At 40.7% G+C, this 19,670-nt stretch overlaps 1 protein-coding gene across 1 annotated transcript in view; it reads right to left on the bottom strand.

Annotated features, from left to right (window-relative positions):
* The window catches only part of EIF2AK4 (eukaryotic translation initiation factor 2 alpha kinase 4), a 110,012-nt gene that overhangs the window by 22,103 nt on the left and 68,239 nt on the right, over positions 1 to 19,670 (bottom strand). The window contains exons 19-27 of the mRNA XM_060096586.1: positions 17,837 to 17,938; positions 13,104 to 13,157; positions 10,619 to 10,855; positions 9,113 to 9,188; positions 8,584 to 8,705; positions 5,717 to 5,766; positions 4,394 to 4,562; positions 3,345 to 3,461; positions 1,487 to 1,552 (exon numbers count right to left, since the gene is read on the bottom strand). Coding sequence (XP_059952569.1) covers positions 1,487 to 1,552; positions 3,345 to 3,461; positions 4,394 to 4,562; positions 5,717 to 5,766; positions 8,584 to 8,705; positions 9,113 to 9,188; positions 10,619 to 10,855; positions 13,104 to 13,157; positions 17,837 to 17,938 — 993 coding nt within the window. The remainder of the gene's footprint in view (positions 1 to 1,486; positions 1,553 to 3,344; positions 3,462 to 4,393; positions 4,563 to 5,716; positions 5,767 to 8,583; positions 8,706 to 9,112; positions 9,189 to 10,618; positions 10,856 to 13,103; positions 13,158 to 17,836; positions 17,939 to 19,670) is intronic.

Raw genomic sequence — 19,670 nt, 5'->3', positions numbered from 1 at the left:
TTTGGTTGGGCAAGGAGTCACTGAACTGGGCAGTTTCTTGGGCAGATCCTTTGTGTCATTTATACACAGGACTATCTCTGCACAGGCTATGTGCTGTGTACACATCTAGGGTATTATGTAAATACTGTTCTTCATATTAGAATATTATGCCATTGGGTCACTTTGTAATTGTTAAGATCTCCTCTAATATTTAACATTTAAAATGTAATCTGGTTTAATTTCTAGAGCTCCTAGTGGTATGTATCTGGTTTACTTTCCCAACCTGCAAACTATCTGAGTGATTTCTTTAAACCACGGTGCCTGTAAAAGTAGTTTTAAAGAGCTGAGGGTAGACACATGCTGTATGGGTCCCCTCATGGCTTTAAAGGCCAATATGAATGAAGAAGTTGAAAGCAGTCTGTGGACTCTTCAACTGACTCCTCTTTATATCCCTAGCACTGTGCCTGACACACTGTAGGTGTCCCAAAATCTGAATGACTCTGCCTGGCCTGTGTACGATCATGTATATATATTTTTTAAGTCTTTATTGAATTTGTTACAATATTACTTCTGTTTTATGTTTTTGGTTTTTTGGCCACAAGCCATGTGGGACCCTAACTCCCCGACCAGGGATTGAACCGGCATCCACCCCCCCGCCCCTGCATTGGAAGGCCAAGTCCTAACCACTGGACCAACAGGGAAGTCCCCGTACGATCATATTTTAATCTATCCCATAAGTGAATTTTGCTCATCACCACAGGATTATGTAATTGATTGTCAGACCAAGGTCTAGAAGGGTTCTGGGAAAGCAAAAAAAAAAAAAAAGAAAGAAAAATCTTCTCTTATATAAATATTCAGGAAAATGTAAGAAATCCCTGTTGTCTTTTGCTTTTCAGGGACTGAGTTAAGTGTGGGTGACTGTGTCAAAGATCTGGGCCCAACCTGATGCCTATAGAGAGAAATGACAAACCTGTTTACCCCATGAGATTTTTCCTCATTGCCAATGTGAGCAAATGAACGATTTTAGGAGTAGGAAATGCCCAGAAAAGCAAGAGCTTTAATGCAGCTCTGAGGTGTTAGAAGACCAGGGGGTGGGGGGGAAGCATGGGAGGTGGACAACCAAATGACTTTGCAGAGCTCTGTGCCTCAAACTAGTCCTGAAGCATCCGTTTCAGAAGAGGCCAAGCAGTATGAGGTCTCCTCAGCAGGAGGCTCCACCAAGCACAGCCTTTACGAGGGGTGTGAGAAAGAAGGATCTGGTGATCAGGGAGAAACAGGGTGATTACAGCACACTAAGGGGCAGCATGGAGAGGCATTCTTTGATCACGACACTGGCTTCTCTTCCCCTGATCCCAGACGTTGCCATGGCACCTATCAACACTCAAGGGGAAAACTGTCTGAGGCAGCTGGGGGCACTGCTGCCTTACTGCAGTGAGAATTTGGTGGCATTTTCTGGTACCACAAAATTACAGAGAGAGCTGTAATCACATTGTTAAAATGTACTTACACTATTCGATGACAAAGACAGATTACAAAATTTAGCTTCCACTTCTCTCCTTGTCAGCTTTTCGGTCTAATGGGGCAGAAAAAGGTAACAATGAGAGTCACCAAATTTGGCCCTGAACAAGATACAATTTCCAGGCTAATTCTGACAGGTGTAACCTTCATTTTGGACAAACAGCTCCTCATCATGAAAGATGGATTAACTCTGATTAAAAAACATTTTTTCCCTCCACAATTCACATAAACTATAACATTGTTTTAAAATGTGAATACCCCTGACGTAAAAGAATTAATAAGGGGAGAGCTGCACTTGCTGAATGGTGAGGTGACCCAGAGGTGGACAGGCTTAACCAGGGTGCTTATGTTGGGCTGGGAGGGAGTCAATTGATCCACGTCCCCTAATGAAAGCCATGTGCGGACGGGCTCTGAGCGCCATTCCACGCTGGCAGGCAGGCTGCAGGATATGAACAAGAGTGATGGGAAGCCCTCTGCATCCCTGGGGGTTTCCGCCAGCGTCTCTCTGACACTATGTTGTATCTGTCCCTGCCAAACAGCAGCAGCACTTTGGGAGGAGAAAAGAACCACAAAGGAGCAAACAGTAAAGTTAGGGCCCTTGATGTGTCCCTGGCAGACGAAAGAAAAGCGAGTTGAGCTTTTTAATGTACAAAAAACAGTGAGCCGTTATGGACTTCCCCTGCTCGTCCTTCCTTAAGCATAGGCTGTCTGGCACTGTTAGCTATCGAATCTCCTGGATGTTCTTATTTTAGAATAAATAGGATAATAATAAATAATATTTAACATGAAAAGAAATTAGAAAAGAAGGATTCAATTCCATCCTGGCGTCGTAATATATAATACTATTTAAGCTCTTCACTGTTTCCCCTCCAGGCTTTGCACACATACTAGAGAGTAACGAACACTGTGATGTGGCTAAATGAGGAAGAGTAGCAGGAGGTGATGCTGCCCTAGTCCCACAGGAAGGAGGTGATATATGAGGCCCCAAGAGAGGTCTAAACCAGTCTCCCCCAGTTCAACCAATCCAAGTCTATAAATGACTTTACTGATAAGCTCAGACAGGTTGGAAGAAATAAGGGCAGGGCATAAGTCTTTTACTCTCAAAACTAACACTTCCCTTTCTTGGTCTCTCTAAAGGACAGCAACAGTGCTTGTGAGATTAGAGAGAGTTAATCCATGTAAAGGGCTTAGAACAATGCTTGGCACATGAATATTGAGCATGGCATATGTTCAATAAAGGTTAACACTTTTTAAAAATTATTACTGGCAAGTATCGGGACCAACTACTCAGTGATTTTCTGCCTCAAGAAGTAGGTTAGTGAAGAACTCTATTATATTTTATTTTATTTTATTTTTTATTTATTTATTTTTTTTTGCGGTACGCGGGCCTCTCACTGTTGTGGCCTCTCCCGTTGCGGAGCACAGGCTCCGGACGCGCAGGCTCAGCGGCCATGGCTCACGGGCCCAGCCGCTCCGTGGCATGTGGGATCTTCCTGGACCGGGGCATGAACCCGTGTCCCCTGCATTGGCAGGCGGACTCTCAACCACCGCGCCACCAGGGAAGCCCTACTATATTTTAAATTAAATAAGATAATTCAATCTTCAGAAGTTACCCTTAAAAAAACACCCTGGAGGTCACAAGTAGCACAAGGCTTAGTACAGAATAAAAGCTCAACCAACACTTGTTAACTGTTGACAGAATCAAAGCCAATCGGTTCTTTTACCTTAGAGCAATAAGGGAAGGAGATAAAAGTTCCAATTCAGTTTCATGGTTACATCACTAAGAAAATACCCATGAACTATTATTATTATCCTTCAATATCAACTCAAAGTTATTAAATGCTTACCACAGCATCATACAGAATAACATAGACTTGACTGAGTTTATCTTCCGGGATCCCACAGTGTAAGAGTATTGCTTTCAGTAACATGGTATGGTTCAAGTAAATACTGTAGTTTCTTTCCTAGGATAGAGAAACTATTATTATCTTCATTATAAAAGCAATATATGCACATGACCAAATCTAGAATCTTATCACCAATTTACCAACCTGACACAATGGAAGGACTGAATTTTAGCATACTGCCTTCTAGTTTACTTTTTCATATACATTCTTCTTGCACTATTGTGGTCAGAGTATAATATAATTTAATACTTTATTATACGCATCAGAAATACTTTGGTTTTCAACTATGTTCAAAAGCCTGAGCGAGCCGACACAGATTTCAAGGAGGGAGAGGACCGGGTTCAATAGTGACTGACCTATAAGCCTGGCTGGTGGAATATAAGCACACAAGTCAATCAATGAGCATCTGCAGGGTGGCGAGACGTGTGCTGAGCCAGGTGCAGTGGGAGAAAGGGTCCCAACCGCAGCTGGATAGAGAGGTCCTTCTGGACAGGGACACGCCGTGACTGACGGGTGTTCACTGTGGTGGGGTGAACAGGGCGTGTGTGTGGGATGGAGAGGAAAGGCGGAGGAGAGCCACTACTGTGCTCACAGCAGCCTCCACTGGCTGGGTAGTCCACAGAGACTATGCAAAGTGAGGCTGGTTGTTAAGAGCCTGGGTGTAGGAGGGAGCTGAGGGTTCTCAACATGCTCAAAGCATCCTAGGAATCTTAGGCTAATTCCTCAAATTTTGGAAGAATGGATGGAAAAACAACACCCTCCCCCCAACCAAAGAGACAAAAATAAAACCCGTTCTGGTTAAGGCAGAGGTAAGAGCCTGAGACAAGTCTCAAAAGCTACATCAGACTTTCCCGGGGACTTGAGTAACAATGTGATTCACCGCCAGCAGCATCTGAGGAGCAGTTCTGCAGTCGTGGCTTTCCCACGGCACTCGGCAGAGGACTCTATCTAGCGGGATAACCTTGGGATGTTAGGATATGGGAAGGAACCTGAAGTGCTGGAAACTCCTGGATGATTTCATAGATGGTGTAGATGATTTCAGCGGTGGGCAGAGAGCTGTTGGTGGTAGAGGTGACGATATCAAACGCACATTCCAGAAGTTCTTTGGGATGAAATCGGTCTAATTTGCGAGGTCTGAACACGCGTTCTATGCAGTATCTGGAGAGAGAAACCCGCGTTTCTAAGGTCACTGCTTACTGCAGGGGTCCCCAGCCGGGCGGCACAGCAGGAGGTGAGCGGCGGGTGAGTGAGCGAAGCTTCATCTGCCGTGCCGCTCCCCGTCGCTCACATTACCGTCTAAACCATCCCCCCCATCAACCACCCCCTATCCGTGGAAAAACTGTCTTCTATGAGACCGGTTCCTGGTGCCAAAAAGGTTGGGGACTGCTGGCTTACTGGAACTAAATATGTGTAAGAGCTTGTTGAATAAGATAAAATAAACAAATGTGAAAAAATTAATCAGTAGTATGGTTAAGAAAACATAAAGATAGATGTGCCAAGAATAGTCTTGCCTTGTGATCTAGGTTCCAATTCCCAGTGTTGCCACTATTAAACTACAGGGCTTTTTTTTTTTTTTTTTAATGTCTGAAACAGAGATGAAATTACAAACAAATATAATTTTATCTTAAGTGTTTGCTTTCTACACAGTGATCCCCACACCTTAGGACTAGAAATATGAACTGTTCACTTGGAACTGAGAATAAAAGCATGTAAAGAGCTCTGATTTTGTTTAGGAAAGGAGCTGCAAAGTCGGCTGCCTCGTTGACAGGAATATTGCTCCAATTTATGAAGCTCTTGGTGTTTGACTCCTGTGGTATTTGAATGTACACCAAACCTTTCCCCAGCAGTAAGTGCCTGGAGGTCCTTGGCATTCAGCATTCCTGCTGGGTTTACTCCACTTCTCCAGAAGCAGCTTTTATGCAGTTACCTTTGTAGGCAGTTTTCACACAGAGACCATTGGCCACTTGTCCCTTCAATTAAATTTTAAAAGGGGCCATCTGTGATCAAAAACAGCCAGATGTTTTTCCAAGCAACTGGTTGTGAAAATAATTAGTCATGTGACTTGGGGACATTTAGAAGGCACAGAATAGACTGTGGGAGCTTCAGGTACCTACCCAACTGCTACATTCCTTCAAAGGGGAGGCTGCCAGTCCTGATCATAGAAAGGGGTACTGGGACTGGGCTTTTTGACCATTTTCCAAGCTCAGTACTTTAAACTCCAAATTCTTTACTGTGTAAGGATCACAGAAGATGAAACATTCTTCCTTGGTTTCTTTCCCATATCCACCAAATGAACCCCCATTGTTTCTTACCGTTTTAAATTCAAGATATTATTTCTTGCCACGTATCTTGCAAAAGGAACCTGAAAAATAAAGTTTCAAAGGTCAATGTCAAGATGTGCCAACCACCTTTTGTTTTTTTTGTTTTTTTGTGGTATGCGGGCCTCTCACTGTTGTGGCCTCTCCTGTTGCGGAGCACAGGCTCCAGATGCACAGGCTCAGCGGCCATGGCTCACAGGTCCAGCCGCTCCGCGGCATGTGGGATCTTCCCGAACCGGGGCACGAACCCATGTCCCCTGTATCGGCAGGCGGACTCTCAACCACTGTGCCACCAGGGAAGCCCCTACCTTTTGTTTTTTTACTAACAGCTTTGAGTTGTAACTCACCACAGAGTTCTCCCTTCTAAAGTTTACAATTCACTGGTGTGTAGAATATTCACAAAGTTGTGCACTGCTTGCCATTCACACCCCTTGGGATGTTCCTGAGTTGGTCAGTCAGCAGCTGACTGCACTGCTGGATGTACCGCCAACCTTATTCACTGTGCATTTCTTAGGTTTTTGAATTTGAGAAAAAATCACTATTAAACACACTCTGCTAAATTTTTTATTATGCCAAATTAAAATCAGTGCAAGTTATTTGATTATCTGTGAATTTTTTAAAGTGTCACTTATAATAATGCAATCAACATGGGTATTACCTCTTTTTTATTTTTTAAATAAATTTATTTATTTTTGGCTGAGTTGAGTTTTTGTTGCTGTGCATGGGCTTTCTCTAGTTGCAGTGAGCGGGGGCTACTCTTCATTGCAGTGCGCAGGCTTCTCATTGCGGTGGCTTCTCTTGTTGCGGAGCACAGGCTCTAGGCACGCGGGCTCTAGAGTGCAGGCTCAGTAGTTGTGGCGCGTGGGCTTAGTTGCTCCGAGGCATGTGGGATCTTCCTGGACTAGTGCTTGAACCCGTGTCCCCTGCATTGGCAGGCAGATTCTTAACCACTGCGCCACCAGGGAAGCCCAGGTATTACCTCTTATGGTGAATTTCCTGACTTTCCTATAGATCTTACAGAAGAAATTCTTAATAACCACTCACTAATAATCACCACAACTTATAAAACCATTATCAGATTGCCTCAAGAGATCTGACGTGGTATCATTAATCAATGGGTCAAATTCTCAAAGGGCAATTACTTTTTTGGGGGGGACTGAATATATCAGCTCACAGAAAGAGAGCTGATGTTTAAAAATCTGCATTTTAGTGTCCTAATGTCTAGAGAAGAAGAAGCCAGTTTTAAGTATAGCTAAGTAAAGGTTTGCCCTTCTATCCTTTCTTCAACAGAGCCCAAGTGTCTGATATGCTACCTACTTACCCCTCACTCAAAATAATCCCAAATCACTTGACTTACTATGAAAGAAAAACTAAATCTGAGGGTATGGAAGGAATTTCTTCTTAAACCATAAAACAAAACATAGATATGCAAAAAAGACAATGCCCTGATAGACCTCCCTCCAGAGAAATACAGTCAAAAGTTCGAGTCTTTGACACTTCACTCTGGTGATACAAACAAGCTGGTATGTGACGTTGTTCACACGCATGTGGGAACATGTATTCACCTCACACATACTGGGTACACGCAAACACACAGTGCACCTTATGCACACGCTCAGTTGTGCTTTTTTAAACATTTTTCTTTCTCTATATAATAAAAATGGAATCGTATTAGAGTTCTTTTGAAACATACTTCTTTTCAGCTAACAATATACCATGGACATTTCTACAGATCAAATATAGATATGGATCTAACTAAATATATATGTATTTTGACCTTTTACCTCCTTAATATTCCATAATAAATTATTCAACCATTTTCCTATTGATGAACATGCAGTTTTCAGTTTTTGACCACTATGATAAATTGTCAATGGACATCCTTTTAATGTTTGTATACCAATGTGTTATTTCTTTAAGTAAATCTTTCAAAAGTAAATCTTTCTTTAAGTGAAATCTCAAAGTGGGATTGCTAGCTTAAAGGGTATAGTATGTGCATTTATTTTATTAAATACTTTCAGATTATTTTTCTAAAGGTTTAGCAAATTACATTCCCATCAGCAAGATATAAAAGTACCCATTTTCCTAAACCCTTGTCATCTGTGGACAATTAAATATTTTTAACAGTCTGATGGGTGAAGTTCAGATACCTTTGCTTTGCATTTCCTTATTAGTGGGGCTGACCATCCTTCAGAAGTTTATCAGCCCTGTGCATTTTCTCTTCGGAGAACTGCCTGGTTATAGCCTTTGCTCATCTCTCTACCTGTAAGTGCTTTCTGTACATTAGGGATATTAACCCCTTGTCTGTTACATGCATGTACAGTACAGATGGGCTTGTTAGCAGCCAACACCATGTGAGTGATCAACTGGTAAGAGTATGGCTGTCAAAAGGGAACCCTGGGGATAAGAAAGCCAGCATGAGCAAAATTCAGCACTCATAATTAACAGAGATGCTTGCTGTTACAAGAATTTAATTGTTCTAGACTTTACCATGTTAGAAAGTTACTGAAGACCTAGCCAAGAAATAAAGAAAAAAACTGCATTTATGTGTCTAAGTTGGCCAGGTTAGCCTGCTGTGGTCACCTGGCGAAGCTCAACACTGACATGCAGACGTGGCACCTGAAATACAGGGCTCAGGTTTCTAGGGTCATAAGCACTAAGGTGGATGTACACAGGGTCAAATGTTTACCAAATTCCCATCATGCTCTCACCCTGATAACTCCTTTAAGATTATGTTTCCTAAAGGTGACGTTAAGAATATAAGCCTAGAGGGGGATGGTGGGGGTCATCCTTTAATACAGGTGCCACACCTGGGACCAGGCATGGCACACGCACTGTCAACAGAGTGTTCCCAGCCTCACCCGCAGGTCGAAAGGAAGCATCACCAGCATCCCGCTGTGGTCCATGAATAAGGCAGCTTCGTTGTGCTCGTATATTTGCCTATTTCGGGGAAGCAGCAGTGGGGTACACAACTGGACAGCTCCTACACCAAATGAGAAAAAATAACTAATCATCAGGTTCTCATTCTTTCCACACGCAACTTAAAATGAACACAGACCTGACAGTTGAGTAATCTGCTACTGGGACTGCTGAAAGCAGTTTATCTTCAATTCTCTAAACGGAAAGCTCACCTAAGGTTAAATTTGTTAATTCAGTCCTATTTCTGACTCCACAAACCAACTGTATTTTAGCGGCAAGGTTGTAATATTCAAATTTGTTTCTCCTCAGCAAGCTGAATTATAAAAATAAGCTTAAATTTCACAGGTGTCAACAACTTAGAACTGAATTTAAAAGTAAAATATGGTTGCACCCAAATCCATTCATAGTACTTTCTGATGAGGAAATAAAACATCTTTTGAGAAGGCACGTAATTTTTTAAAAAGGACATACCATGTCTTTTGAAGATGCGGATAATGGTTTCACCCACGTGTTGCTGTATCTTGGCTGTTCGGATGGAGAAGCTGCCCTAAGATATGACCGATTAAAGTGTCATCAAAGCCTAATCAAAGGGATCCCCTACCATACTTTTCTGTGGCTTGCAGTAGGTGTTACATTGCTTATTCCCAAGATCAAAAAGAGGTCTCAACAAGTCATTCCCCTTTTGAACATATTCAGGAGAGAAGAAACCACATGTCTTGCAACATGTCCTACTTTAGGAAGGCTGCCTAGGTTTAAAGTCCAAGCTCTTACGTTGATGTATGCCTTTCAGAGAGAGCCAGTCATATAGTACTACACAATTCTCCCCAAGGACTTCCAGGGATACTGTAGCAGTCAAACACCTAACAGGGTCAAACCCCCTCCCATATTCTAATGTAATTCATAGTGGGCCTCTTGAAAGCTTCAAGGCCTTTGTGTATTTTGTAAATAACTGTCTTTTTCATTTGTTTCGTATTATACAAGTAGTACTATTTCACTACAGAAAATTTAGAAATAATAGATAAGCAAAAAACCCCAAAATTAAAAAGTCAGCCATAATCCTGCAAATGTCTAGTATTGCCAGCAAAGAAAAACTGACCCCTGAAATCTATACTGATTTTCCACAAACCTTACCACTGCTTTCTCTACTACTCTTTTAAATTCTATTTTAAGCATACAGAGACATAGAGAGAATATAACAAATATGTTATTCACTCACCCAACTTTATCAAATTTTAACATTTTGCTATACTGTTTCAGACCATTTTTGTTTTTAAACAAGAAAATGTTGAAGGCATTTGAATGTTATGTTGAACATAGGTGTTGAATGTTAAACATGCCTGTGCTTCAGAAACCACCTGGGAGCTCTGAGATTCTTGAAGCGCCTCCCACTTAGATTCCAAGTCACTAGATCGGATGTAGGGCCTGAGCCTCTGTATCATCAAAGGGCCTCACAGGTGACTTTGACGTGCAGCCATCATTGGGAGCTATTGGCTACCGAATCTGGATCTGAGCTGGCTGGGTATTTTTGGCACTGGGCAGCTGGGCCAGGGCTCAGTCTCTAAAAGCACCGCTTCTTAATCTCTTTAGTAGGCGGTGGGTCAGGAACTCCTTCAAGTTAAGTGATTAAAAAAAGTGTGGCTCTTCCTGGAATAATGCATATGCACACATTTTGCATATACAGACCTCAGATTAAGAGCTTATGTTGGAGAAGGACCTACTGTAGAGCACAGGGAACTATATTCAATATCTTGTAATAACCTATAATGGAAAAGAATCTGAAAAAAAGAATCATAAATATCCCTATGAATCACTTTGCAGTACACCTGAAACTAACACAACCTTGTACATCAACTGCAGTTCAATTAGAAAAGAAAGAACTTATGTTGGAGGCACTAAAGGACTGCATGAAAATCGAGGAAGTGGCTCCACCCTTTTGTGGACCAGGTGAAGCTCTTTCGAGGCGCGGCTCAGGCCCACCTTCAGTATGTCACTGTCGTAGGTGTAATCGACGGCGGGGGAGATGCGCTGGGAGAAGGTCTGGGCCATCACGGTGCGATAGGCCTTCCCGCCCACGTTGGCCAGGGTGCGGTGCAGCACCTCGTGCAGCTCTGACTCCTCCATCTGGGGCGGAGGCAGCAGCTCGCTCCTGAGCAGCTCTGTGGCCGTGGGCCGCTCTGCCGGATCGTGGTTCAACAGCCAGGAGATGACAGATTTCTACAACGAAACCCAGGCACCCCGGGGACGGGTGCAGTGGAGGGTGCTCAGGGATTCTCCTGACAAGCGGTGGTTGGTTCAGGTCCAAAAGAGACACACTTCTTGCACCTAGTTGGTGCATGTTAACTGGTATTTCTGAAATCTCTGAATTTGTCATTCTCCCCCCGGAGTTCATTATGGTCACAGAATTGTGCAACAATGTAATATGAGTCTTTCTTAAAAGAGGCCCTTCTTATACTTCCCTGCCATAAAGGACCAAAAAACCCTCAAGTCAACAACTACATAGAAGCAGAAGTTAGACCTTCTAAACACTGTATCTAAACTACTGTATCAAAAAAGATACAAGAACATAAAGCAAGTATTTTTAGGTGCTTAACTTTAGTATAAGCTATAATGCGTAGGAGCTTCTAGAACCCCTAAAGCAGTATAAAACAGCTTTTCATTTTTCATTCTCCATTTATGTTATCTGTATTGATACCATTCCCTTGAATTCTCTTATGTTACTGATTTATTATACCTTCACAGCTATTACCTGATTAAACAGGGAACTATTTGAAGGCAATATAAACCTTTGAAAGGCTCCATAATGATTCTGTAATTCTTTTGTTTATAATGAAGATTTATAAAGGAGTTAGAGGAATACCTGAGATCAGAAAATCTCAATTTTTAGATGAACCTCATTAAGCATTTTCTAATCACGTATCTTTAAAATACCCTCCCCCAAATCCCTACCCCTGGTTTTAGGCTAAAAAAAAAACACAGGTGATTATTTTTCACATAAAGAAGGGAACTGACTTGTATAACTTTATGAAAAGTTATGTTAAATTAAACTGGTAAAAATAATATCCTATTCAGCAAAACAGACTGTATGTAATACTGTTTAATTTCTGTATGTGGCAACAACTGTGTTATGCTCAGTCTACAAGCATTTTCTATGCTGCCTCCTTTCAGATAAAAAGCAACAACGTGACATGGGAGGTGGCTGTGGTGCTAAGTTTATACAGCCCAAATGTAAATGCTTAAGGGTGCCCGGTAAGTCCCTGTGACAGGAGGGCGATCACTGTCATGACAAATGGTGTGTATAGTTGCACTTGTGTCTGTGGTTTAAGTTCCTACACCACCATAGCTGCCAACATGAGGAAATAATGAATAAGACTGACCTTGTTACAGGGAAAGGCTGGGATATGAATATTTACTTATAACACCCCAAAACATGGGGAACAACTCAGTTCCAATCAGTGGTAACAGCTAACAAAAGAAGTAGAAACACAACTCAATGTATTTTCTAATGGTTCTTTACTAATTCAATAGTCGAGGCAGAATGGGTCCCTCGAGCCATAAACAAATGTCACATTAAACGCTACTGAATTATAGAGTGTTAGTGCTAATATAAATAAAGGGTACTTAATACCTTTATTTTACAGGGGAGGAAAATTAAAGTCTAGAAAAGTTAAGTGACTTGTCCATCCAGATACGTAACCAATAATCAAGAAACAGCAAATTAATGCAATGTTCTAGCTAGGTTTCTGTTCTCAACATTAATAATTTAAATAAGGGATTTTGCCTTGATTGTAATTGTTAAGAAGTCAGTTTAAGGAATAAACTTCTACATGACAAGAGTATTAACCATGGAAGGCTTCACTAAGACAAAAAGCCAGCATTAAGAAGAAAGGTACACCAGAAGCACTATAGTAAATTCACTAAAGATTCTTTGAAATAGTCAGAAGCCAATATTTACTATGACATGAGTTACACACACACACACACACACACACACACACACATCTGTAGTATGGAAGAGAAATTATTTTGTTTTAAATTACCGTAACATCTGGCTGTCTAGTCTTCCCCTTTACAATTTGAGCTACTTTACCATAAGACAGAACAAAACTGTAGTTTTAAGATATATTCTTCTTTTCTTAAAGTTCCAAGCTTTATCTAAAACAATGAGCTGTAAGAGCATTCTCTTTTTTTCAATAGCTAAGTCAAGGGTCCAAACAGTACTTCAAAAGCATGATGAATCACAAAAAAGAACCCTGTAGTTTGTTAATTTTCTATGTTAATTTTCTATTTTTATGGTGTATTTCAAGTCTAAATACATTTTAAGTACTCCATCTTTTGATATTTTTTCCCCACGTTGTTCCCATGACACAAGAGAATGAGTGGCAGAAGATTACTAACTGAAGAAGAAGAATAGTAATTAAAACCCAAGAGTGAGAACACAGTAATTAAAGCATCAGAAAATTACCTGCTTTGTGTGCTCTCCATCATCAAAGTCTTCTGGAAACTTAGGCGAAGTAGGCTAAAAAAAATATTATATTCAAATCAGCAAGTGCTTGGCAGACTGCCACAGTGAAAGCATTTTAGTCACCAGAGGTAAAAAAATCAAATACAGAAATGAAAATTTGCTAACAAGGGAAGACGGATGTGAAACTCATCGTGAAACCCAATGCACATCCTTCCAAGGACATTCGTATTATCTTAATACTTACTTCACCCAAATGACAGCCTAGGTGATAGAAAACACCTCATTTGAGGACAAACTTTAAAATCTAATGGCTTCAGGGAAAGACAAAGTAGCTTTATTAAACAAACAGATTAAAAAAGGGTAGAAATACCAAACCATCAATACCGAGTAAGAGAAAAACAACACAAAAACCTCTAGCCCCAAATTTCTCACCTTTCTGGTAAATAAGACCTCAGTCATAACATTAACTTGGCAGTGAGATATTCTTGAAATGAGGGAACAAACATGAATTTTAGACTAAGGAAAGGCACTTCACCAAGGACATCGTCCTCGAAGAGCATTCCAAGTCAAGGCAAGGACACAGTAATCACTTCATTTCCTCTGATACATTATGATACATTATGAACACAGCTGCCCTCTGATACATTATGAACACAGCTGCCCACGCTGTTCTGGCGGTTAAACCATTACACTCTTTTCCAAGATATCTAGTGGAGTATTCTTAGTTACGCTATATGTGATTTACCCAGAGTATTCTTAGTTACGCTGTATGTGATTTACCCTAACAGACATGCCTGCTTGGCTCTGCTCAGAAAGGAAGAGGAAGACTCTCTGTAACTCTTGCTCATGAATATGTGAATCTAAATCACCCTCACTCAGACCTTATTCTCCACTCTCATCTTAATGCCATTTCCAATAGGCATCCTGGACCACACACACTAACATAAGTCCCTTTTAGTTTGGGCAATGAAAGTTTAGTTTGGGCCAACTGATCCTTTGGGCAAGGATCAATCCCAAGAACACAAATGGAGATCTCACTGGGAAAAAAATTCAAGTGGCTGACATTTTCCCCAGACTCCGTTTACCTTCTGGTCACGGTGGTATTCTTTATGCATTACTACACCAGGTCCATTCAGCTGGAACCTTTAATTTCTAGAGCTAAATATCCATTATTCTTATAACCCATTCCAACTGCTGTAACTATATTGATATTACGCAAAATTTTTGGATTCCTCCTTTGCTTTAAAATCAAAAGTAGAGATAGCCTCATCCACCAGAGGGCAGACAGCAGAAGCAAGAACTACAATCCTGCAGCCTGTGGAAGAAAAACCACATTCACAGAAAGATAGACAACATGAAAAGGCAGAGGGCTATGTATCAGATGAAGGAACAAGATAAAACCCCAGAAAAACAACTAAATGAAGTGGAGATAGGCAACCTTCCAGAAAAAGAATTCAGAAAAATGATATGGAAGATGATCCAGGACCTCAGAAAAAGAATGGAGGCAAAGATCGAGAAGATGCAAGAAATGTTTAACAAAGACCTAGACGAATTAAAGAACAAACAAACAGAGATGAATACAATAACTGAAATGAAAACTATACTAGCGGGCTTCCCTGGTGGCGCAGTGGTTGAGAGTCCGCCTGCCGATGCAGGGGACACGGGTTAGTGCCCCGGTCCGGGAAGATCCCACATGCTGCAGAGTGGCTGGGCCCGTGAGCCACGGCCGCTGAGCCTGTGTGTCCAGAGCCTGTGCTCCACAACGGGAGAGGCCACAACAGTGAGAGGCCCGCATACCGCAAAAAAAAAAAAAAAAATCTTATAACAAACAAAAGACCAGGACCAGATGGCTTCACAGGTGAATACTATCAAACATTTAGAGAGAGCTAACACCTATCCTTCTCAAACTCTTCCAACAATTGCAGAGGAAGGAACACTCCCAAACTCATTCTATGAGGCCACCATCACCCTCATACCAAAACCAGACAAAGATACTACAAAAAAAGAAAATTACAGACCAATATCACTGATGAACACAAATGCAAAAATCCTCAACAAAATACTAGCAAACAGAATCCAACAACACATTAAAAGGATCATACACCATGATCAAGTGGGATTTATCCCAGGGATGCAGGGATTCTTCAATATACACAAATCAATCAATGTGATAAACCATATTAACAAATTGAAGAATAAAAACCATATGATCATCTCAATAGATGCAGAAAAAGCTTTTGACAAAATTAACACCTATTTATGATAAAAACTCTCCAGAAAGTGGGCATAGAGGGAAACTACCTCAACATAATAAAGGCCATATACGACAAACCCACAGCAAACATCATTCTCAATGGTGAAAAACTGAAAGCATTTCCTCTAAGATCAGGAACAAGACAAGGATGTCCACTCTCACCACTCTTATTCAACATAGTTTTGGAAGTCCTAGACATGGCAATCAGAGAAGAAAAATAAATAAAAGGAATACAAATTGGAAAAGAAGAAGTAAAACTGTCACTGTTTGCAGATGACATGATACTATACATAGGGAATCCTAAAAATGTCACCAGAAAACTACTAGAGCTCATCAATGAATTTGGTAAAGTTGCAGGATACAAAATTAATTCACAGAAATCTCTTGCATTCCTATACACTAATGATGAAAAATCTGAAAGTGAAATTAAGGAAACACTCCCATTTACCATTGCAACAAAAAGAATAAAATACCTAGGAATAAACCTACCTAGGGAGACAAAAGACCTGTATGCAGAAAACTATAAGACACTGTTGAAAGAAATTAAAGATGATACAAACAGATGGAGAGATATACCATGTTCTTGGATTGGAAGAATCAACATTGTGAAAATGAGTATACTACCCAAAGCAATCTACAGATTCAATGCAATCCCTATCAAATTACCAATGGCATTTTCTACAGAACTAGAACAAAAAATCTTAAAATTTGCATGGAGACACTAAAGACCCTGAATAGCCAAAGCAGTCTTGAGGGGAAAAAACAGAGCTGGAGGAATCAGGCTCCCTGACTTCAGACTATACTACAAAGCTACAGTAATCAAGACAATATGGTACTGGCACAAAAACAGAAACATAGATCAATAGAACAAGATAGAAAGCCCAGAGATAAACCCACGCACCTATGGTCAACTAATCTATGACAAAGGAGGCAAGGATATACAATGGAGAAAAGACAGTCTCTTCAATAAGTGGTGCTAGGAAAACTGGACAGCTACATGTAAAAGAATGAAATTAGAACACTCCCTAACCCCATACACAAAAATAAACTCAAAATGGATTAGAGACCTAAATGTAAGACTGGACACTATAAAGCTCTTAGAGGAAAACATAGGAAGAACACTCTTTGACATAAATCACAGCAAGATCTTTTTTGATCCACCTCCTAGAGTAATGGAAATGAAAACAAAAATAAACAAATGGGACCTAATGAAACTTAAAAGCTTTTGCACAGCAAAGGAAACCATAAACAAGACGAAAAGACAACCCTCAGAATGGGAGAAAATATTTGCAAACAAATCAACGGACAAAGGATTAATCCCCAAAATATATAGACAGCTCATGCAGCTCAACGTTAAAGAAACAAACAATCCAATCCACAAATGGGCAAAGACCTAAATAGACATTTCTCCAAAGAGGACATACAGATGGCCAAGAAGCACATGAAAAGCTGCTCAACATCACTAATTATTAGAGAAATGCAAATCAAAACTACAATGAGGTATCATCTCACACCAGTTAGAATGGGCATCATCAGAAAATCTACAAACAACAAATGCTGGAGAGGGTGTGGAGAAAAGGGAACACTCTTGCACTGCTGGTGGGAATGTGAATTGGTACAGCCACTATGGAGAACAGTATGGAAGCTCCTTAAAAAACTAAAAATATAACTACCATAAGACCCAGCAATCCCACTACTGGGCATATACCCAGAGAAAACCATAATTCAAAAAGACACATGCACCCCAATGTTCATTGCAGCACTATTTACAATAGCCAGGTCACGGAAGCAACCTAGATGCCCATCGACAGACGAATGGATAAAGAAGATGTGGTACATATATACAATGGAATATTACTCAGCCATAAAAAGGAACGAAATTGGGTCATTTGTAGAGGTGTGGATGGATCTAGAGACTGTCATACAGAGTGAGGTAATTAGAAAGAGATAAACAAATACAGTATATTAACGCATGTACGTGGAACCTAGAAAAATGGTACAGATGAACTGGTCTGCAGGGCAGAAATTGATACAGAGATGTAGAGAACAAACATATGGACACCAAGGGGGAAAAAAGAGGGGGTTGGGGATGGTGGTGTGCTGAACTGGGTGATTGGGATTGACATGTATACACTGATGTGTATAAAATTGATGACTAATAAGAACATGCTATATAAAAAAATAAAATAAAATTCAAATATTAAAAAAAAACAAGAGTAATCTCAAAATATTTTTCAAAAGGATAACCTAGCAATATCTTCAAGTATGATTACAGAAATAAATAAAACTGGGATAAGTTTCTTATCACGTAAGTACATAAGCAGAGGTGGATTTCCATTTACTAGAAATATAGAAAATTATAGTAGGACCACTTCTTTCTATATTATAAATACCAGAAAAATACCCTGCATCAAATTCTAATGTCCATGCTAAGACTCAGGTTACTGGAAACTGAGGCATTAAAACATCTGATACATACATCTCTGAGTTGGTTGAGAACAAAGATCCTTTCTGAGGCTGTGACCATGGGATGATAGCACATCTCAAAGAAGATAATTCCCAGGCTGAAGAGATCCACTTTCTGAGGAGGGAAAAGAATTTTATTTAGAGCCTAGGTATGAAAGCATATTCCACTAGGGAATTATAGGATGAGCACTGTTAGTTGGGATGTTTGCATAAGTGAAAATAGGCCACACTAGAAAAAATTCGTTTTGTTCTTAAAAAAAAATTATACATGTAAAATATAGATGAGAGACATATTTATATTTAGATGATAAAATATTTGGCATGACTTCAATGTTTTTCTTAAAAATTAATTGTAACTGGTTTAGCTATACACATAGACATAGATAACCACTGGCCACACACTGAGGACAATCACTACAGAGCAAGGACAACCGAGATCTGTTGAAAGAATTTGCTTTGCATCTTTACTAATCATTGCAAAAGGGAAACCACAGACCGCACTCTGCAGCTGATAGCAAAGGTCAGCTACTGATTGCAAAGCCATACCAACGAGGTCAGAAGCACAGCACAACAGAAATATCGTGACGACTCCTAACAAAATATGAAGTGTAAGTAAAGAAGGTAAAAGGGCAAGTCAGTGCAGAGTCTCAGGTAGGGAGCTGTCGAGGGGAAGAAGGAGGTCAGAAGGCCCTGTGCCCGTGGCAGCTGAGGACAACCCGGCTGAGCAGGAGACTGCGCGTGGTGAACTGCACACAGGCACAGGAGCCACTTTCAAGGAAAACTTCAATGAATTTGGACTCAAGGATTAGTAGGAGAACCTCTGCAGCCAGTGACCTCCAAAGTCTTAAAAACAAACATTCATTATGTCATTTCCTATACGTTAGCTGTAGAAAAATGTACATACTGAATGGAACATACCGAAAAGCACAAAGAATACAATAGCAACCACCCATAATCCCACTGCTTAAGGATATTTACAACTGATGGCTAAGATACGCCCTTTTGGTGGGTTTTTTTAAACGTCTACACACACACACACACACACACACACACTATAAAACTAGAACCACACTGTCATTTGTAACTTTTATTCCCTTACTTTAGCAAGAATATTTTTATACTATAATGTCATTTTTCTAAAACCGGCCTCTAATATTTTAATGACATATTCAATTACATGGATGTCCCATAATTTATTTAACCAGTTCCCTATTTTCTAAATGCTTGTTATTTTTCATTGTTATAAACAACGCTGTGACAAACCCCTTTTACACCAATCTTTTTGAATGTCCCTGGTTGTCTCCTTAGGATACGTTTCAAAAGGTGGACGTGCTGGGCCAAAGGGTAAGGTCCTTTTAAGGATTTCATTATACTCTTCCAAACCAAACTGCAGAAAGATGACACTAAAGGTGCCTCCCCCTCCCTCAGGGTGGGCGTGTCCACCTCCACACACCCTCACCGGGTATTTGGAGGTCTGCTTCAACTCTGTCACTACCCAGTGCTCCCTGTCAGAACCAAAACCCAGGCTTCAGTTGCCACCGCTAGCTTGAAAATATGCTTTAATGTGAATTGCCTGCCTCGTGTACTGTAAACATTTAGCTCTACGGTCTTGCCCGAAGTGACCTCATCCCGTCTCAGGGCTTGAAATCCCATCTGTGTGCTAGTGGCTCTCAAGTTTATACCTCTGACTCTGATCTTTCTTCTGAACTCAAGCCTTGAGTCCCGAACAGCCGACTGGAGCTCTCTAATCAGATTTCTCATCAGGCATTTCAAATTAAACATGCCCTAGGCGGAGTATTCCCGCCGTCTTCTCCTCCATCTCCCAGGTCTTTCCTCATGGTTCCTCG

Source organism: Mesoplodon densirostris, chromosome 4 (genome assembly GCF_025265405.1).
Source record: "Mesoplodon densirostris isolate mMesDen1 chromosome 4, mMesDen1 primary haplotype, whole genome shotgun sequence".
NCBI lineage: Eukaryota > Metazoa > Chordata > Mammalia > Artiodactyla > Ziphiidae > Mesoplodon > Mesoplodon densirostris.
Note: the sequence above shows the minus strand (reverse complement) of the source record. Positions and strands in the feature narration are given on the sequence as shown.